The 15,986-nt window shown below is 48.3% G+C and overlaps 1 protein-coding gene across 8 annotated transcripts in view; it reads left to right on the forward strand.

The window, feature by feature from the left end:
• Window positions 1-12,525, forward strand: part of LOC109916070 (nucleotidyltransferase MB21D2-like) — a 16,368-nt gene extending 3,843 nt beyond the window's left edge. For 7 of the 8 annotated variants that reach the window (XM_048619974.1, XM_048619972.1, XM_048619969.1 and 4 more), the window contains 2 exons: window positions 2,899-3,440; window positions 8,543-12,525. In XM_048619974.1, coding sequence (XP_048475931.1) covers window positions 3,221-3,440; window positions 8,543-9,810 — 1,488 coding nt within the window. In that variant the 5' untranslated portion in view covers window positions 2,899-3,220 and the 3' untranslated portion in view covers window positions 9,811-12,525. Of the gene's footprint in view, window positions 1-1,532; window positions 2,211-2,898; window positions 3,441-8,542 lie in introns of all 8 variants that reach the window. The other variant, XM_048619970.1, reaches the window with a different exon arrangement.
• The last annotated feature ends 3,461 nt before the right edge of the window (window positions 12,526-15,986 follow it).

The raw sequence follows: 15,986 nt of genomic DNA on the forward strand, positions 1-15,986 counted from the left end.
GCATTCCCACACTTCAAGACTCAGGAAAGCTAGTCCTTCAGCTATGAGCCAGTTGTGTAACAGGTACGAGGAGACTGTAGTAGAATTGGGCAGTCTGAAACGACTTTCATTTATCTGGGTTGGGTGTATTTCACAGTCAACAAACTATGTTTTGAGGTCTGGCCACTGATACTGTGTGGACAAATGTGGCAGCTATCTCAGCCCACAGACAAGATAGAGTTGTGGAGTTATGTAGCATGGAAGCAGACCCTTCAGTCCAATTCGTCCTTGCTGAAAAAGTTTCCCAAACTAAACTAGCCCCACTTCTCTGCATTTGGCCCATATCCCTCTAAACCTTTCCTATTCATGTACCTGTCCAAATGCCTTTTAAATGTTGTAATTGTACCCACCTCTACCACCTACTCTGGCAGCTCATTTCACACACACACACACACACACACACACACACACACACACACCACCCTCTGCGTGGAAAAAGTTGCCCCTCAGGTCTCTTTTAAATCTTTACCCTCTCACCTCAAACCCACACCCTCTAATTTTAGATTCCTCTATCCTGGGAAGAAAGACCTTTGCTTTTCACCCTATCTGTGCCCCTCATGATTTTATAAACCTCTGTAAGGTCACGCTCCGCCTCCGATAGTCCAGGGAAAATAGCCCCAGCCTATTCAGTCTCTCCCTATCACTCAAACCCCCCAACCCCAGCTAAATCTTGTTAATTTTTTCTGAAATCTTTCAAGTTTAACAACAACCTTACTATAGCAGGGAGACTAGAATTGAGTGCTGTATTCTAAAAGTGGCCTAACCGATGTCCTTTACAGCTGCAACATGACCTCCCAACTCCTATACTAAACAGAACATTGTCGGCGTGGAAGGTTTGGACCGAAGAGTCTGTTTCCATGCTGTACGACTCTATGACTGTACTTGATACACTGCCCAATGAATGCAAGCATGACAAATGCCTTCTTCACTACCCTGTCTACCTGTGACTCCACTTTGGAGGAACTATGCACCTGCACTCCTTGGTCTCTTTGTCTGGCAAGTCTCCCCAGGGCCCTACCATTAACCGTACAGGTCCTGCCCTGATTTGCCTTAGCAAAATGCAACACCTCATGTTTATCTAAATTAAACTCCATCTGTCACACCTCCATTGGCCCATCTGATCAAGGTCCCGTTTTACGCTGAGGTAGGCTCCTTCACTGTCCACTACACTTATAAATGACAAAAAGCCATGGACCCAGCACTGATCCTTGCAGCATATTGCTGGTTACAGGCCTCCAACTCTTTTCCATCACCCTCTGTCTCCTACCTTCTAGCCAATTTTGTGTCCAGTTGGCTAGGTCCACCTGGATCCCATGTGATCTAACCTTGCTAACCAGTCTACCATGCAGAACCTTGTTGAATGTCTTGCTCAAGTCTCTATAGACAGCATCGGCCTTCATCAATCTTTGTTGTCACTTCTTCAAAAACCTCAAACACGTCAGTGAGGCACGATTTCCCACGCACAAAGATAATAAACAATTAAACTGTTTTAGTGGTGTAGGTTGACACAGTATCCATGGAGAGTTCCAATTCCCAACCTTTTGGAAATAGTGACAAATGTATAGTGTCAGAGGACAAACAGGAGTTTGATCATACCTTGAGATGCGGAGGGGGATTGCTTAATATTGGTATGTGAGAGAGGGAGTTCCAACTTGAGAGGAGTTTGGAGGGGTCTTCAGGAGACCAGGTAGGTGACAAATAAAATCAGCTAAAACTCTCAACTTGTCATTGACTCTCTCCCCAGCCCCTTCACTCACTTGCTTGAGTCACTCAAACTCGCTCTGCATACTCCAGTGATCGGTTTTCCTCAGAAGATGCTCTGACGAGAAGTTGTATTGGACTCGAAATGTTAACTCTCTCTGGTGCGCTATCCTCTCCTCTCTCTGTCTCTCTCTCTCTGTCTCTGTACACAGATGCTGCCAGATCTGCTGAGTTTCTCCAGCCTTTTCTGTGTTTATTACAATCTTCTGCACACTGTGCTAGGAGTACAGGACAAAAGGTACTGATCAGTGGGCCACAGAGCTAATGGACAATTAAGGAACAATCCCTTGAAACAAGGGGCATTAGTCATCTCGATGTTAACTGCATTTCTCTCTCACTGCAGGTGCTACTGGATCTGCTGAGTTTCTCCAGCACTTGCCTGTCTTTGTTCCGGATCTCCGACATCCACGGTACCTGGCTTTTCCATTTGATTGAATTGCTTTATTTTTCAGTCAACCCATACTTGTGGCAGTGCAGCACTCCTCCAGTGCTGAACACACCTGTCGGCTGAGATGGTGCATGTTTGGGGAGCCTGCAGTGGATCTTATAGCAGGGAGACCAGAATTGAATGCAACATACTAAAAGTGGCCTAACCAACATCGTATAGCCGCAACATGATGTCCCAACTCCTATACTAAACAGAACACGGTTGGCGCAGACTGGTTGGACTGATGGGTCTGTTTGCATGCTGTGTGACTGCTGGAGCTGAGATTAAAAAAAGCAGAATAGTGTTAATGCTGGAAATCTGAAGCCAACACCAAAACTGCTGGAGATACTCAGCAGGTCCAGCAGTATCTGTGGGGAGAGAAACAATGTGAGCGTCTCGTGTCCGATATGACTTCTTCACCGCGGCTCACTTGAGCAGAGACGCAGATTTACTATTTGTATCTCTTCTTCTGTTTTCAAGAGGCCAGGAGAGGAATGGGCCAACCCACTGTTCCTTTCCCCAGTCTGCAGGCTGCTGCACTGGCCCTGACATATTGGCTGGTTGTTAACTGGAACTCCTGTAACCAGGGTGATTGCGTAGAATTTTCTGAATTTGGATTACTAACTTCTCTTTTTCTTTTTCCTGTTTTTTTTTTAATCCTCTTACCACAGATTTCGCAATGAAAAGCCTTCATTTTCCCTACTTACATCACCCAGGCCTACCACAAGGAAGCTTCTTCGCTTGCCTGTCGGTCTAATAGTCTGCCTCCAAGGACCTTGAATGATGAACGATTAACGTTAACGACCGAACTGTCCTCAGAACTGTTTCTGCTGCCCGTCGTCATTGCTGGGCTCCTGAGATGGTGGCAGGGCTTTGAAAGAGGCTCGTTTCCTCACCACCACGCTCCTGCCTCCGTAAGGCTGCGGTGAGATATTTGCCCGTTGCATTTCTTGCTGTTGCTCTCAGGGCCGCTTTCCAGGTCGGTTCCTCGGCATGGCGACTTTGGCGTCATTGTCTGGCAAGGATGCTGCGCTAGGTGCTAAACCACTGACCTATGCCAAACCCCTGAACGATTTGGACTTCCACTCGGGAGCTCGCATCGAGGAGATAACGAAGCTGATCCAGGAGTTTGGCAAATATGAGATGAGGGACTTTGATGATCGGCAGGCCTTGGAGGTTCATACCGCCAAAGACTTCATTTTTTCTATGCTGGGTGAGTGCCCACAGCACACAGAGACCGGCACCATCATTTGTAAGGAACATTCACAACATCCAGTCAAATGGTTACTTGCACACAGCAAGCTTCCGCAAACAGCAATGTCCTCACCACCAGCTCATCTCCTTTCAATGTTAGTTGAGTGACATATGTTGGCCAGGACACTGGGATAGCTCCCTGGCTCTTTGCAAAAATAGCATCATGTGATTTTGGAATACTGCGTTCAGTTCTGGTCTCCCTGCTATAGGCAAGATGTTGTCAAACTTGAAAGGGTTCAGAAAAGATGTTGCCGAGGTTGGAGTGTTTGAGCTGTAGGGAGAGGCTGAATAGGCTGGGGCTATTTTTCCCTGGATTGTGAGAGACTGAGGAGTGACCTTATAGCTGTTTATAAAATCATGAGGGGCATGGATGAATAGCCAAGGTCTTTTCCCCAGGGTAGGGGAGTCCAAAACCAGAGGGCATAGGTTTAAGGTGAGAGGGGAAAGATTTAAAAGAGACCCGTGGGGCAACGTTTCACACAGGGTGATGCGTGTATGGAACAAAGTGCCAGAGCAAGTGGTGGAGGCTGGTACAATTACAGTATCTAAAAGGTAGTGGATGGGTACATGAATAGGAAGGGTTTAGAGGGATATGGGCCAAATGCTGGCAAATGGGACTAGGTTTATTTAGGATATCTGGTCGGCATGGATGGGCTGGACCGAATGGTCTGTTTCCGTGCTGTACAATTCAATGATTTGTTCCTGCTGCCTGTGGGTAGATGGGGTCCTTGTGTTAATGTTGCCACCGTGAGGTGGCATCCTGTAGAAACCCCAGCGCTGTTCTCCACAATTGCTCTGCTTCTGATTTTGATACTCACGCAAATTGCCATTGCTGTCAAATATCTAGCGCCGTGCATTTCAGTACCTTCTGAATTTGCAACAAAAGTCTTCGTCAGGTTATCGATCTTGCTCGATTCCTGACACTGAGTAGCTGCACAGAGCGTGTCAGCCTAGATTTCTGTGCTGTGGTCTCCGAAAGCGGAGCTTCAACACCCAATCTTTTGACTAGGGTGAGAATGTGTTAATGTGAGACTGTAGTGAATCCATGTAGAGCACAGTAATATTTTTAAGTCGGAGGTGGACGGATTTTTTTTTCTGAGGAAGTCTGTAAGGGTGGGTAAGAATGTGGAATTGGGACCAACATCATAGAGTCGTACATCACAGGAACAGACCCTTTGGTCTAACCATAATCCCAAACTAAACTAGTCCCACCTACCTGCACTTGGCCCACATCCCTCCAAATGTTTCCTATTCATGAGCTTATCCAAATGTCTTTTAAACGTTGTAACTGTACCTGCACCCAACACTTTCTCTGGAAGTTCATTCCACACGTGAACCACTCCGTGTCTTAAAAAAATTGCCTCTCCTGTCTTTTTAAAATCTCTCTCCTTTTACCTTAAAAATATGCCCCCTAGTTTTGAAAGCCCCCATCTTAGGGAAAAGTCACCTACCATTAACCTATTCTATACCCCTCATGATTTTACAAACCTCAAAACGGTCACCTCTCAATCTCCTGTGCTCCAGTGAAAAAAGTCCCACCCTATCTGGCCTCTCCTTAAATCAAACCCTCTAAACCCGGCAGCATCCTGGTAAATCTCTTCCGAACTCTCTCCAGCTCAATAACATCCTTCCCTTTAACAGGGTGACCAGAACTGGACGCAGTGCTCCAGAAGAGGCCTCACCAATCTTCTGTAGTTAAGCCCTGGCCTTAGAGTGGCTGAATGGCCTGCTCCTCCTAATTTATATGGGGGTCTTCCTCCGAATTGTACATTGCAGTTTTAACCTGGAAGCAGGTCATGGGATCAAACTAGTAGCTATGTATCTCCCATAATGAGCAGTAATCCTCATTCCATATGAGATTAGGTCCCTGCTTTAGAAAATTCAGCACTCACATGTTTGAAAGCTAAATTTAACCTGACAATATCTGAACTATGGACTTTTCTTACAAGATTGCAAAGGCCAATGGACCTTTTAGTTTTGCTTTGTGGATTAAGATGCTTACACTTTGCAGTATATTGTAACTAGTATGCTGAAATTGTTATAACTATGCAATTTTTTTATTTTACACTCTTAAAAAAAGTCATGCCTTGGCTGTTAAGGATTACAATTTTTCATAATTTGTATCACCACAGCCATATGGCATCTTCCTTCCTGGTTTCTCAGCAGTCCAACAATCGATGTATGTATATGTTATAGCTCTTTCCTCAGCACGCTAGACACACCTATCCAACTTCCTTGGCCCTCTGAATTGCCATTCAGCCCCTCGAGACAGACTTGTCATTCAGTCAGATCGTGGCCAATATGCAAAGGTTCAGCCTGTCTGCTGTGGTCTTCCTTCATACTCGGCAAAACAGAAATCCAGCAAACTCCATTTGAAAAGTTCAATTTTGTCCTCTCAGTCTGGGCCTCACCTATAACACCATTAGAAATTTCTGTCTCCATCTCTCTCTCTCTTTTCCACCCCCCCCACCTTCTGTCTGTCTCACTCTCATGTTCTCACTCTTTCTTTCCCTGTCTCTCTCTCTCTCACCTCCTCTCAACCTCTCTCTGATATTCTCTCTGTCTCTGTCTTAAAAGACATCTGAATGGGTACATGAATAGGAAGCGTTTAGAGGGATATGGGCCAAATGCTGGCAGATGGGACTGGATCTGTTTAGATAGCTGGTCAGCGTGGGCGCGTGGGACCGAAGGGTATGTTTCCATGCTGTACATCTCTTTGACTCTAATATGAATAGGTATAGGCCATTCAGCCCCTTGAGCTTGGTCTGTCTTTCAATAGCATCACGGCTGATCCGATATTCCTCCTGTCCACTTTCCTGCAGTCTCCTCAAAAGCCTTGATTCCCCTACCTAACCTCAGCAACCATTGCTCTTTGAAAGGTGACGTGCTACCTGATGTCTAAACAGCCTGAATCTAATTTTCAGATGGTCTTGGACAGTTATTTAAACAGGAACAACATGCAGGGTTACTGAAGCCCAGTCAGGGAGCTGGTGCAGACACAATGGGCAGAATGGTCTCCATCTGCATTGCAACACTTGATGTGTGAGGTATTAACAGGTTCTACTTTAGTCGCTGGATCTGATCATGAACTATTGAGATTTCTCTGATCCTCCCTCTTCAAATCTTTAATTTTTTCAGTTAAACTATTTTGCCTTGAAGTTGACACCTATATCAATCACTTGCTGCTATCCATGTCCTTTTTGAATTCAATTCCATCCCAATAGTCCTGTGCCCACAGTCAGGTCCTTGGCTCACTTTCTGCTGACATTTCATCCTTTTGAAGTTTAGTCACTTGTAAAGCAGGAAATACGGAAGCTAATTTGTGCACAGCAAGATCCCATAACAGCAATGCAATTATAGAATCATACAGCGCAGAAACAAACTGTGCAGTCCAACCTGTCTATGCCGACTAAATGTCCCAATCTGACCTAGTCGCATTTGGCCCATATCCCTCTAAACCCTTCCTATTCATGTACCCATCCAGATGCCTTTTAGTGTTGTAATTCTGTCCGTCTCCACCACTTCCTCTGGCAGCTTTGTTCCATAAACACACCACCTCTGCGTGAAAAAGTTACCCCTCGGCTTCTTTTTAAATCTTTCCCCTCCTTAAACCTATGTCCTCTAGTTCTGGATTCCCTAGACCTTGGCTATTCACCCTATCCATGCCCCTCATGATTTTATAAGGTCATAATAAGGACTTTATTCTATAAAGTCATCCTTCAATCTCCAATGCTCCGAGATGAAAGTCCCAGCCTAGTCAGTCTCTTTCTATAGCTCAAACCCTCCAGTCCTGGCAATATCCTTGTAAATCTTTTGTGGACCCTCTCAAGTTTAACAACATCTTTCCTGTAGTAGGGAAACCAGAATTGCGTGTATTTCAAAAGTGGCCTAACCAATGTCCTGTACAGCTGCAACATGACCTTCCAACTCCTATACTTTGTGCACTGACCAATGAAGGCAAGTGTGCCAAACACCACCTTCACCACCCTGTCTACCTGGGACTCCACTTTCAGGAACTGTGCACCTGCGACCATCGGTCTCTTTGTTCGGCAACACTTCCCAGGGCACTGTACAAGTCCTGCCCCGGTTTGCCTTACCAAAATGCAACACCTCATATTTATCTAAATTAAATTCCCATCTGCCATTCCTCAGCCCGTTGGCCCAATTGATCAAGGTCCCATTGTACTCAAAGATAATCTTCTTCACTCTCCACTACACCACCTGTTTTGGTGCCGCCACAAGCCAACTTACTGTACCTCTTATATTCACTTCCACGTCATTCATGTAAATGACGAAAAGCAGTGGACCCAGCACTGATCCTTGTGGCACAGTCCGATAAACAACCCTCCACCATCTGACTCCTACCTGAACTCCAATTGGCTAATGACCAGAGTATCTCCTCTTCCTGATACTGATTGAGAGACAAATATTGGGCCATGCATGCAGAAATTCCTGTTCTTCCTGCAGATAGTAGCGAGGATCTTTCAGATGCACCTGAAAGCAGCTCGGGGAGAATCCTCGATTATATATTCCTATCTGAAGATTGGCACCTCCAGTAGTGCAGCACCCCTTCAGTACTGCTCGGGAGAAAGAGAACCTCAAACAGTCACTGGCCGGGTAATCCAGAGCCCCGGGCCTCTGCTCTGAGGACACGGTTCAAATCTGGAATTGGAAGCTAGTTTCTGTGATGGTGCCCTTGAGAGCTAACATCAATTGTCATAAAAACCCATTTGCCTCACTAACGCTCTTTAGAATTCACCAAAATGTGACCCCCAGATCCATAGCATGCGGTTGACTCTGAGCTGCCCTCAGAAATGACTGAACAAGCCTGTCAGTTCATGAATGAAGACCTATAAAATAAGTCTCTGCAGTGCTGGGAGGGTCAATGTTGATGTTGCAGCATTGGTACCAATGTGTTGGGGTGTTGGCATCAGCAGCTGGTAATAAAGTACAGCGTGCTAATGTCTGGAAGGGTATATTCTGACAGTCAGCAAGGCACAGCACGTGCAGAGCCTGAAAGCGGCGCAGTAAACCTGAACAAGCTCCTCTCTGCTTCCACAGGCCTCGTTCAGAAGCTGGACCACAAGTTACCCGTCTCCAACGAGTACCTGCTGCTATCCGGGGGCGTGCGGGAAGGGGTGATCGACATGAACCCGGACGAGCTGGGCGACTACGCCAGGGGCACGGACTACGACGTCGACTTCACGCTGCTGGTTCCGGCGCTGAAGCTCCACGACCGCAACCAGCCGGTGACGCTGGACATGCGCCACTCGGCGCCCTGCCACTCATGGCTCAGCCTGCGGCTCTTCGATGAGAGGACCATGGAGAAGTGGAAGGACTGCTGCACGGAGACGGAGCCCGGCCCGGCGGGTGCTGGCAGCTACTACTTCTCGCCCACCAAGGTGGCAGACTGGTTCTTCCGCTCGGTGCATGCCGTCATCGAGGAGGTGCGCCGGCACCCGCAGCGCGGGGTTCCCAGCGTGGCGGCGGTGGAGAAGAATGGCACGGTGGTGTCCATCATCCTCAATGTGGGCCGCAGCCGCATGCTGTACGACATCGTGCCCGTGGTGTCCTTCAAGGGCTGGCCGGCCGTCGCCCAGAACTGGCTGATGGAGAACCACTTCTGGGACGGCAAGATCACTGAGGAGGAGGTGATCAGCGGCTTCTACCTAGTGCCGGCCTGCTCCTGCACCGGCACCCCGGAGAATGAGTGGCGCCTGGCTTTCTCGCGGAGCGAGGTGCAACTGAAGAAGTGCATCTCCGTGCCCCTGATCCAGGCTTACCAGGCGTACAAGGCCATGATCGTCAAGCTGCTGTCAAGGCCTCGGGCCATCAGTCCCTACCACCTGAGGAGCCTGATGCTGTGGGCCTGCGACCGCCTCCCCTCCAGCTTCCTCGGGCAGGAGGAGAACACGGCGCACTTCCTCCTGGGCCTCCTCGACGACCTGGCCCACTGCCTGGTCAACAAGTCATGCCCCAACTACTTCCTGCCGCAGTGCAACATGTTCGAGCAGCTGTCCGACAGCGCGGTGCTGCTACTGGCCTGCCGCCTGTCGTCGGTGCGTTCGGACCCCGCCGAGCACCTGCGCAGCGCCATCGAGCACGCCAAGGCAGCCAGCCGACTCGCCCAGGAGCTGCGGCAATCCACGCCGGGCCTGGCCTCCTCCCAGTCGGATGGGGTGTTGTCCGGCGCTGGCCGGCAGGATGACAGCCTAGCCCGCAAGCTCCAGCAGCTGGTGACGGAGAACCAGGGCAAGTCTATCTCTGTCTTCCTCAATCCGGACGACGTCAGCAAGCCTCACTTCAGGATCGATGACAAGTTTTTCTGAAGGAGCGGGCCGCGGCGCTGTCTGTCCGATGCAACTGTCTTCCCTCCTCGCCTGCCTTCAGCCCCCGCACGCTGCATTGTGGGCTACTGGTAGTCGTGATCTCCCCTTGCATTGTGGGATACTGGTAGTCGTGATCTCCCCTTGCACTGTGGGATACTGGAGGTCACACTTTGCAATGGGCCTCACTGAACTGAGAGACACGTTGCTGAAGCGTCCTTCGGGACAACTGCAAGATTGCCAAGTTTAGAATGATGGCAGTGACCCGAACTGCAGGAGACAAGAGTGCCAATTGGTTGGCAATTTGACTCTGGACTGCAGCATTGCCGTGGAGAAAGCTATAGACACCTCAGGCATCTGGGTAATTCCTTTTCTTAAAACAGAAGTAAGATTTAAACACATTCCTTTTTGTTTGCAACTTTTGAAACAGTGTCACTTTCAGCTAGTGCAAATGAGCCACAGCAACGCCTCAGTCAATCAGAGTCAACTTGCTAACCATATTGGGGCCCTTTTTCCCCTGTGGTGTAAATTGTTGTGATCAGTGCGTTTTGGCATTCTTGTGTTTTGTCCTGATAAGTGCAAGACAAAAAAAAACTTGGACAATGTATCTCTCTTCACAGCAATTTCAGGTTCTGTTCTACAAGTGAAATGATTGCAATGGATGTTTAACAATAGTTCTCAAGGTTACAGGTGAGCCATTACTTACCTTTTTTTTTTAAAAAACTTTATTCGTCTTTCCTGTTGTGAGAGGAGGGGTTTGAAATGGCAGTTTATAAGAGTGTCCAGCCAATTAATTGTTGCCTAGTCTCTCTGACTAATGTAAAGCAACTCAAAACCAGCATTGCTGAGTTAGAATCCTTAGGTTACATGTCACGTTTGTAACCTCCGTATTTGAATTTCCTGTGCTGTCTATAGGACCAGATCTCAATGCCCGACACAAGGACTGATAACTCGACTGTACAATTCTTGATCCATTCTGTCTTTGTGGATTCTGGACTGTCCTGTAAAAGGAATGGTTAGTGCTGTGCACTGTTACTGGGTGCAGGCTGCTGACTGCTGATGAGGCCTGACAACAGTGCAATATTGTAGTGCGTTTAAATTGCATTGTCCTCACTCTGGTGCGAGGCACAGCCATTATCAAGGGGACGGCACTGGAAGCAGCTGATGGGTTCGGTCAGACTGAACTGCATCCTGAATGGATTTGGGATGGGTGGCTCGGATAGTTTGTCCGGATAGTCATTTCTATCAATGAAGCCTCAACTCGTTGATACTTTTGCTTTGCGTTCCAGTTTCATGGAAATTTTTATCATTTATTTCGAAAGCAGTGTGATTTCCAGCAGTAGCAACACCAGGTCTGGATACTGAAGCCATTGATTTAAGTGGCCACTTGGGTGAGCACCTATATATTTAGACTGTATGGTTTTTTTCTTAATAACTTTTGGATCAGTTCTGATTTCTGCTGGAAGTATTTTTTCTATTTGACTCTGTCTTTGTCTATCTCTCGCTGTATCTCTGTCTGCCCTTCCTCCTTTCTTCCCCCCTCTCTCTGTCTTCCCTCCCCCTTACTCCTCTGTCTATTTCTTTGCCTCTGCCTGTCTGCGCCACCCTCCCTCTGACTGAGTTGCACAGAATCTTACCAGCCCCTTAATGCATCTGCCCTGCTCTTGTCAGCCAATGGGATCGCTGTAATTAATCTTAGTGCCTTTTGGGTGAACATTAACTGCAACGGGCTGTTGGAATTGTGGAGCGATGAGATCAACATTGCCAGACAGATCTTGGAGGGGATATCTGCAAAGTTTAATTTTATTGCTGCCATCCTGCGTACACGCAGTGTGACTGTGTTTCTCGGTTGATTTGATTCTAGTACGGTTGGCCTCGGGATCCTTTGGGTAAGGGGTGCTGGGGGCAGAGGGGAGATAGTAAGGTGGCAGGAAAGTGTTGATCAGGGCATCTGGAAGGAACTGAGTATGTGAGACCATCTCTGTTGCCCACTGCAGATCACCATCCCTCCCCGTGCTGCGACTTGGGGTCTATGGTCAGCCCAACCCTAGGTTGTCCCAGCCTTGGCACGGGATGCCCACAGAAACTGACAAGTCGCCAGTCCACTGCCTGGAGCTGTTTACCCACTTGAGTTGACCAATGGTCAGCTGTGATCAGGGTGGGACGTTTACTGCGTGTGACCCAAAGCTTGTGTGCTCAAACAGATGAGGCAGGGTGTTTTTATGTTTGCACTTGAGGCGTGAGCGCAGTCAGGGCGTACAGGAAAGGACAGGTGAAGGGGGGTATGCAAAGTAGCTGTCCTGAGGCCTACCTCTGCTGAAAAGGGTTCTTGCCGAGGTGTGGGGTGGGGGGGTGCAGGGGGTACCAGTCGCCCCTAAGGTTGGGCAACATGCCATCGGTGACCCCTAATCACTGACGGCTGGTGGTTTCCACCACACACAAGCACATTAGTGGGTGAGCACAGGGATCACTGATACAGTGTGTGCTGTCAGCCAAAATGGATGGAGGTGGTCAGCCTGTTTAAATGGTGACATAGTGCCACGTCATTGACTATAACATGCGCTTAGCTGCGCTGGCATTCAATGTGTCATGTTTGTCCAGTTGGGCATCAAATATGTACCAAGTATCAAGCTAGTCTGCCACCTCGATGCTGTCTCCTAGCTGCTCCAAATGTGGGGTTGGTGGTTCGAACTTGGGTGGCGAAACTAATGTGGTGGGGCGGGCGGGGGGGATGTTGGAAGAAAGTGGGGAGTGTTGTGGCCACAGGATTAGCGTAAGGTAGTCATTCAGTAATTCAGACTATATCAAAAGCTCAATTTAATCACCTCTCCTCTGCCTCACCAAACATTGTGACAGGGAGTGAATACACACCTCACACTGGCGCATGTCCCCCAGCAGAAGGAGGTGGCAAGGACTGTCGGGTCAGTTTTTGGAAAAACAAATGTTGGACGCCTCCAACCACCCTTTGTCCAACAGGCCGCTTGAGTTATCATGGCAGTGGCAGCAGAGACAGGAAGGTAAGGAGGTACATCCTGCTGTCTCCCTGGGTGCCCCAGGTGCCCAAAAAGCTCTGTGAGTGTCAGCGTACTCCGTCACAGGAAGCCACATACACCCGCCCCCGACCCACCTGGTATTGGAGACCCTGAGTCAGCACCACTGCCTCACAGCGCCAGGGACCCGGGTTCGATTCCACCCTCGGGCGACTGTCTATGTGGAGTTTGCACATTCTCCCTGTGTCTGTGTGGGTTTCCTCCCACAGTCCAAAGATGTGCAGGTTAGGGTGGACTGGTCATCCTAAATTGTCCCATAGCATCCAGGAATGTGCAGGCTAGGTGGGTTAGCCTTGGGAAATGCAGGGTTACGGGGATAAGGTAGGGGTGTGGGTCTGGGTGGGATGCTCTTCAGAGCGTCAGTGTGGCCTCAATGGGCGAAATGGCCTGCTTCCACACTGTAGGGCCTTCCTGGCCATACCCGAGAAGGTGATCCGCAGAGGTCAGACAGGAGCCAGCAAGAACCAGTGCATTTGACCCATCCCCCGGCAGTGCCAGCTCTGCTACAGATTTAGGTGCGTCCCAGTGTGTGCTGTAAACTTTGCCCCACAAACTAGGAGCAGCCTTTTACAAAGTTTACAAAGCACTGCCGCTGGAATCTGAGTATGAAGCTTTAAGGGTCCAATTGCTGATCGACTCTGCAGGAATTCTGATATTCTGGAGAGATTTAAAAAATAGCAGCTATTATCCAGTAATACAGTTAGTTACATGAGACTGCCAGAAATCAGTGACCTGATATTTGGGTTTTCAACTGGTGCTGGTCAAGTCAAGCTCGAATGCAACTTTCCCAAATGTGTCTGTTTTTGTTTTATACTTTCTCCTTTTTGTCTTTCCTCCATTTTGTTTTTAACCTCCACCTCTTCGTCCAATGTCGATCCTGACATCTCTCCTGCATTTTATTTCTGCCAGCTTGCTCTCCCCTGAAACTGAGAGTTTTATAGCCAGAATGAGGCCTTTTGGTCCATCGTGGATCAAGCACCCATCCACTCTGATCCCATTTCCTGAAACTTGGCCTGTATCCTTGAATGTTGCAGCATTTCAAGTCTTTATCTAAATATGTCTTAAAAGTCGTGATGGGTCCTGCCTGTATCACCTGGTGTGAACATTTAAAAGGAGAGTGTAGGCCGCGGTCTTACAACGACAGAGTTTTGTTTTTAAAAAAGTGTAGTTGAAGAGACGTGCTTCTGAGGTTGGCATGGAATTAGGGTTTGGGGTGGGGTTGGAGCTACATCCGGGCCCAATAACCATGGTCTGGGACTCTGAGGGCTAGCTTCAGGGTCCGTGTTTTCTGTCTCTGGCCTTGCTGCTGGAGTACAGCTCGGCACTACCTCCGGGAGCAGGTTGCAAAAGGCAATGTCCTTCCTTTCTCGAGCTGTCGTCGCTGGTGCTGAGCTGCTGCTTCCTCATTCACAGGGGCTGTGTGCCTAATCTCTGTTTCCCGCACCCAACATTGACTGGACCTTTTGACACTTGCGTCAGATTTGTAGCATCGAAGTGTGAAAACCGGGGTTCTGCCTTGCCACAAGAGACCCGCAGAGAGCATTGGGGTTTGTGTCATCCTACATTGCATTTTGTCTGGAGGGTGGACTTGGGATGGGTTTCTCTTGGAGCTGCGCAAGTCATTTGGCCAAAGTGTAACCTTGTCACTCCTTCACTGGGACAGACAGTGCGCGCAATTTCGAAGCAGTGTCTAATGTAACTTATACCATTGTCAGAAAGTGCCTGCAGCCCAACTACGATTGTATTTGCGCGCATCATGAATGTTGAGACTATTACACTGGAAGCTGCATCCCCCAACACTAGTTCTACAGGGCTGCAATGAAACAGACCAGCCTGGTGGTTTAACATACTTGTGCCTCAACTTTATCAAGGTTTGCATTCAGACAGCAGCTTTTGTCCATACCTGCATACAGCCAGCTGTAGCCTCCAAGCTAAACGGTCCAGGATTGAGTAGCTGGGGAAACAAGGGAGCGCTCTCTTGCATTTTCATTCAAGCATTGTATTCAAATGCTTTTCTGTTGCAGCTGTGGAGTTACACAGCTAGGAGACAGTGCGCGCCGTGACTTGGGAGCTGCCAGCATGATGTGTGTTTTTCGTTTTCTCCTTTTGCTCAGGCAGACAGCTGGTAATCACCCCAAAAAATGAAAGCTGCATTGTATGCGACAGTAAACTCATGTAGAAAGATGCAATTGAACAATAGAGCAAGCATGAACCCTGCATGTACTGTTGAACCTGCAAAGCAGCTCCTCCCTGAGTGAGGGATGTGTACTTCTCTGCAAATGCGCTTTCCCTCTCTACTACTTTGTGATGCGATTCTTGAATGTATAGCCGGGCACTTGAATTCTCCCCATCCTCCTGCAGACTCCAGTTGCAGTACGGTTATAACAGCCTGGCCTTCTACAATAAAGCAAAAGAACTGGGGATCTTGGAGATCTGAAACAAAGGAAAGCAGAAATTGCTGGAGAAACTCATCAGGTCTTGTCCATCTCTACACTGATTGGGCATCCATTGAGGATGAACCAGGTTGTGCCACTCCAGATGTGGTTCGTGGGGTGGGGAGTGGGGGCGGGTGGTGCTGGGTGCTGCATTTGGCAAGCTTTTAAACTCCCTACAACTTGGCCTAACTGGGCTTGTATTGTTCACCACACTATAAAAAGCTGTATCCTCTGGTGAATGAATCCCAAACTGGGAATGCCACCCTCTGTCCAGGGTCTCAGAAACAAGAACAGGAATTGCTGGAGAAAATCAGCAGGTCTGGCAGCATCAGAACTGTTCTGAAGAAGGGGCAGCAGACTCGAAACTTTAGCTGTGTTTTCTCTCTCCATAGATGGCAGCTGTGTGCCATAAGGATTGGTGCTGGGTCCACTGCTTCTTGTCATCTATAGGTATGATTTGGATGTGGAGAGAGGTGATATGGTTAGTATGTTTGCGGATGACACCAAAATTGTTGGTGTAGTAGACACTGGAGGTGTACAGTGTCGGAGTACAGTGGGATCTTGATCTGATGGGCCAGTGGGCTAAGGAGTGGCAGATGGAGCTTAATTTGGATAAATGTATGTTGCATTTTGGAAAGGAAAATCAGGGCAGGACTTATAAAGTTAATGGTAGGGCACTGGGCACTATTGCTGA

The sequence above is a fragment of the Rhincodon typus genome, chromosome 45, assembly GCF_021869965.1.
Source record: "Rhincodon typus isolate 14 chromosome 45, sRhiTyp1.1, whole genome shotgun sequence".
Classification (NCBI taxonomy): domain Eukaryota; kingdom Metazoa; phylum Chordata; class Chondrichthyes; order Orectolobiformes; family Rhincodontidae; genus Rhincodon; species Rhincodon typus.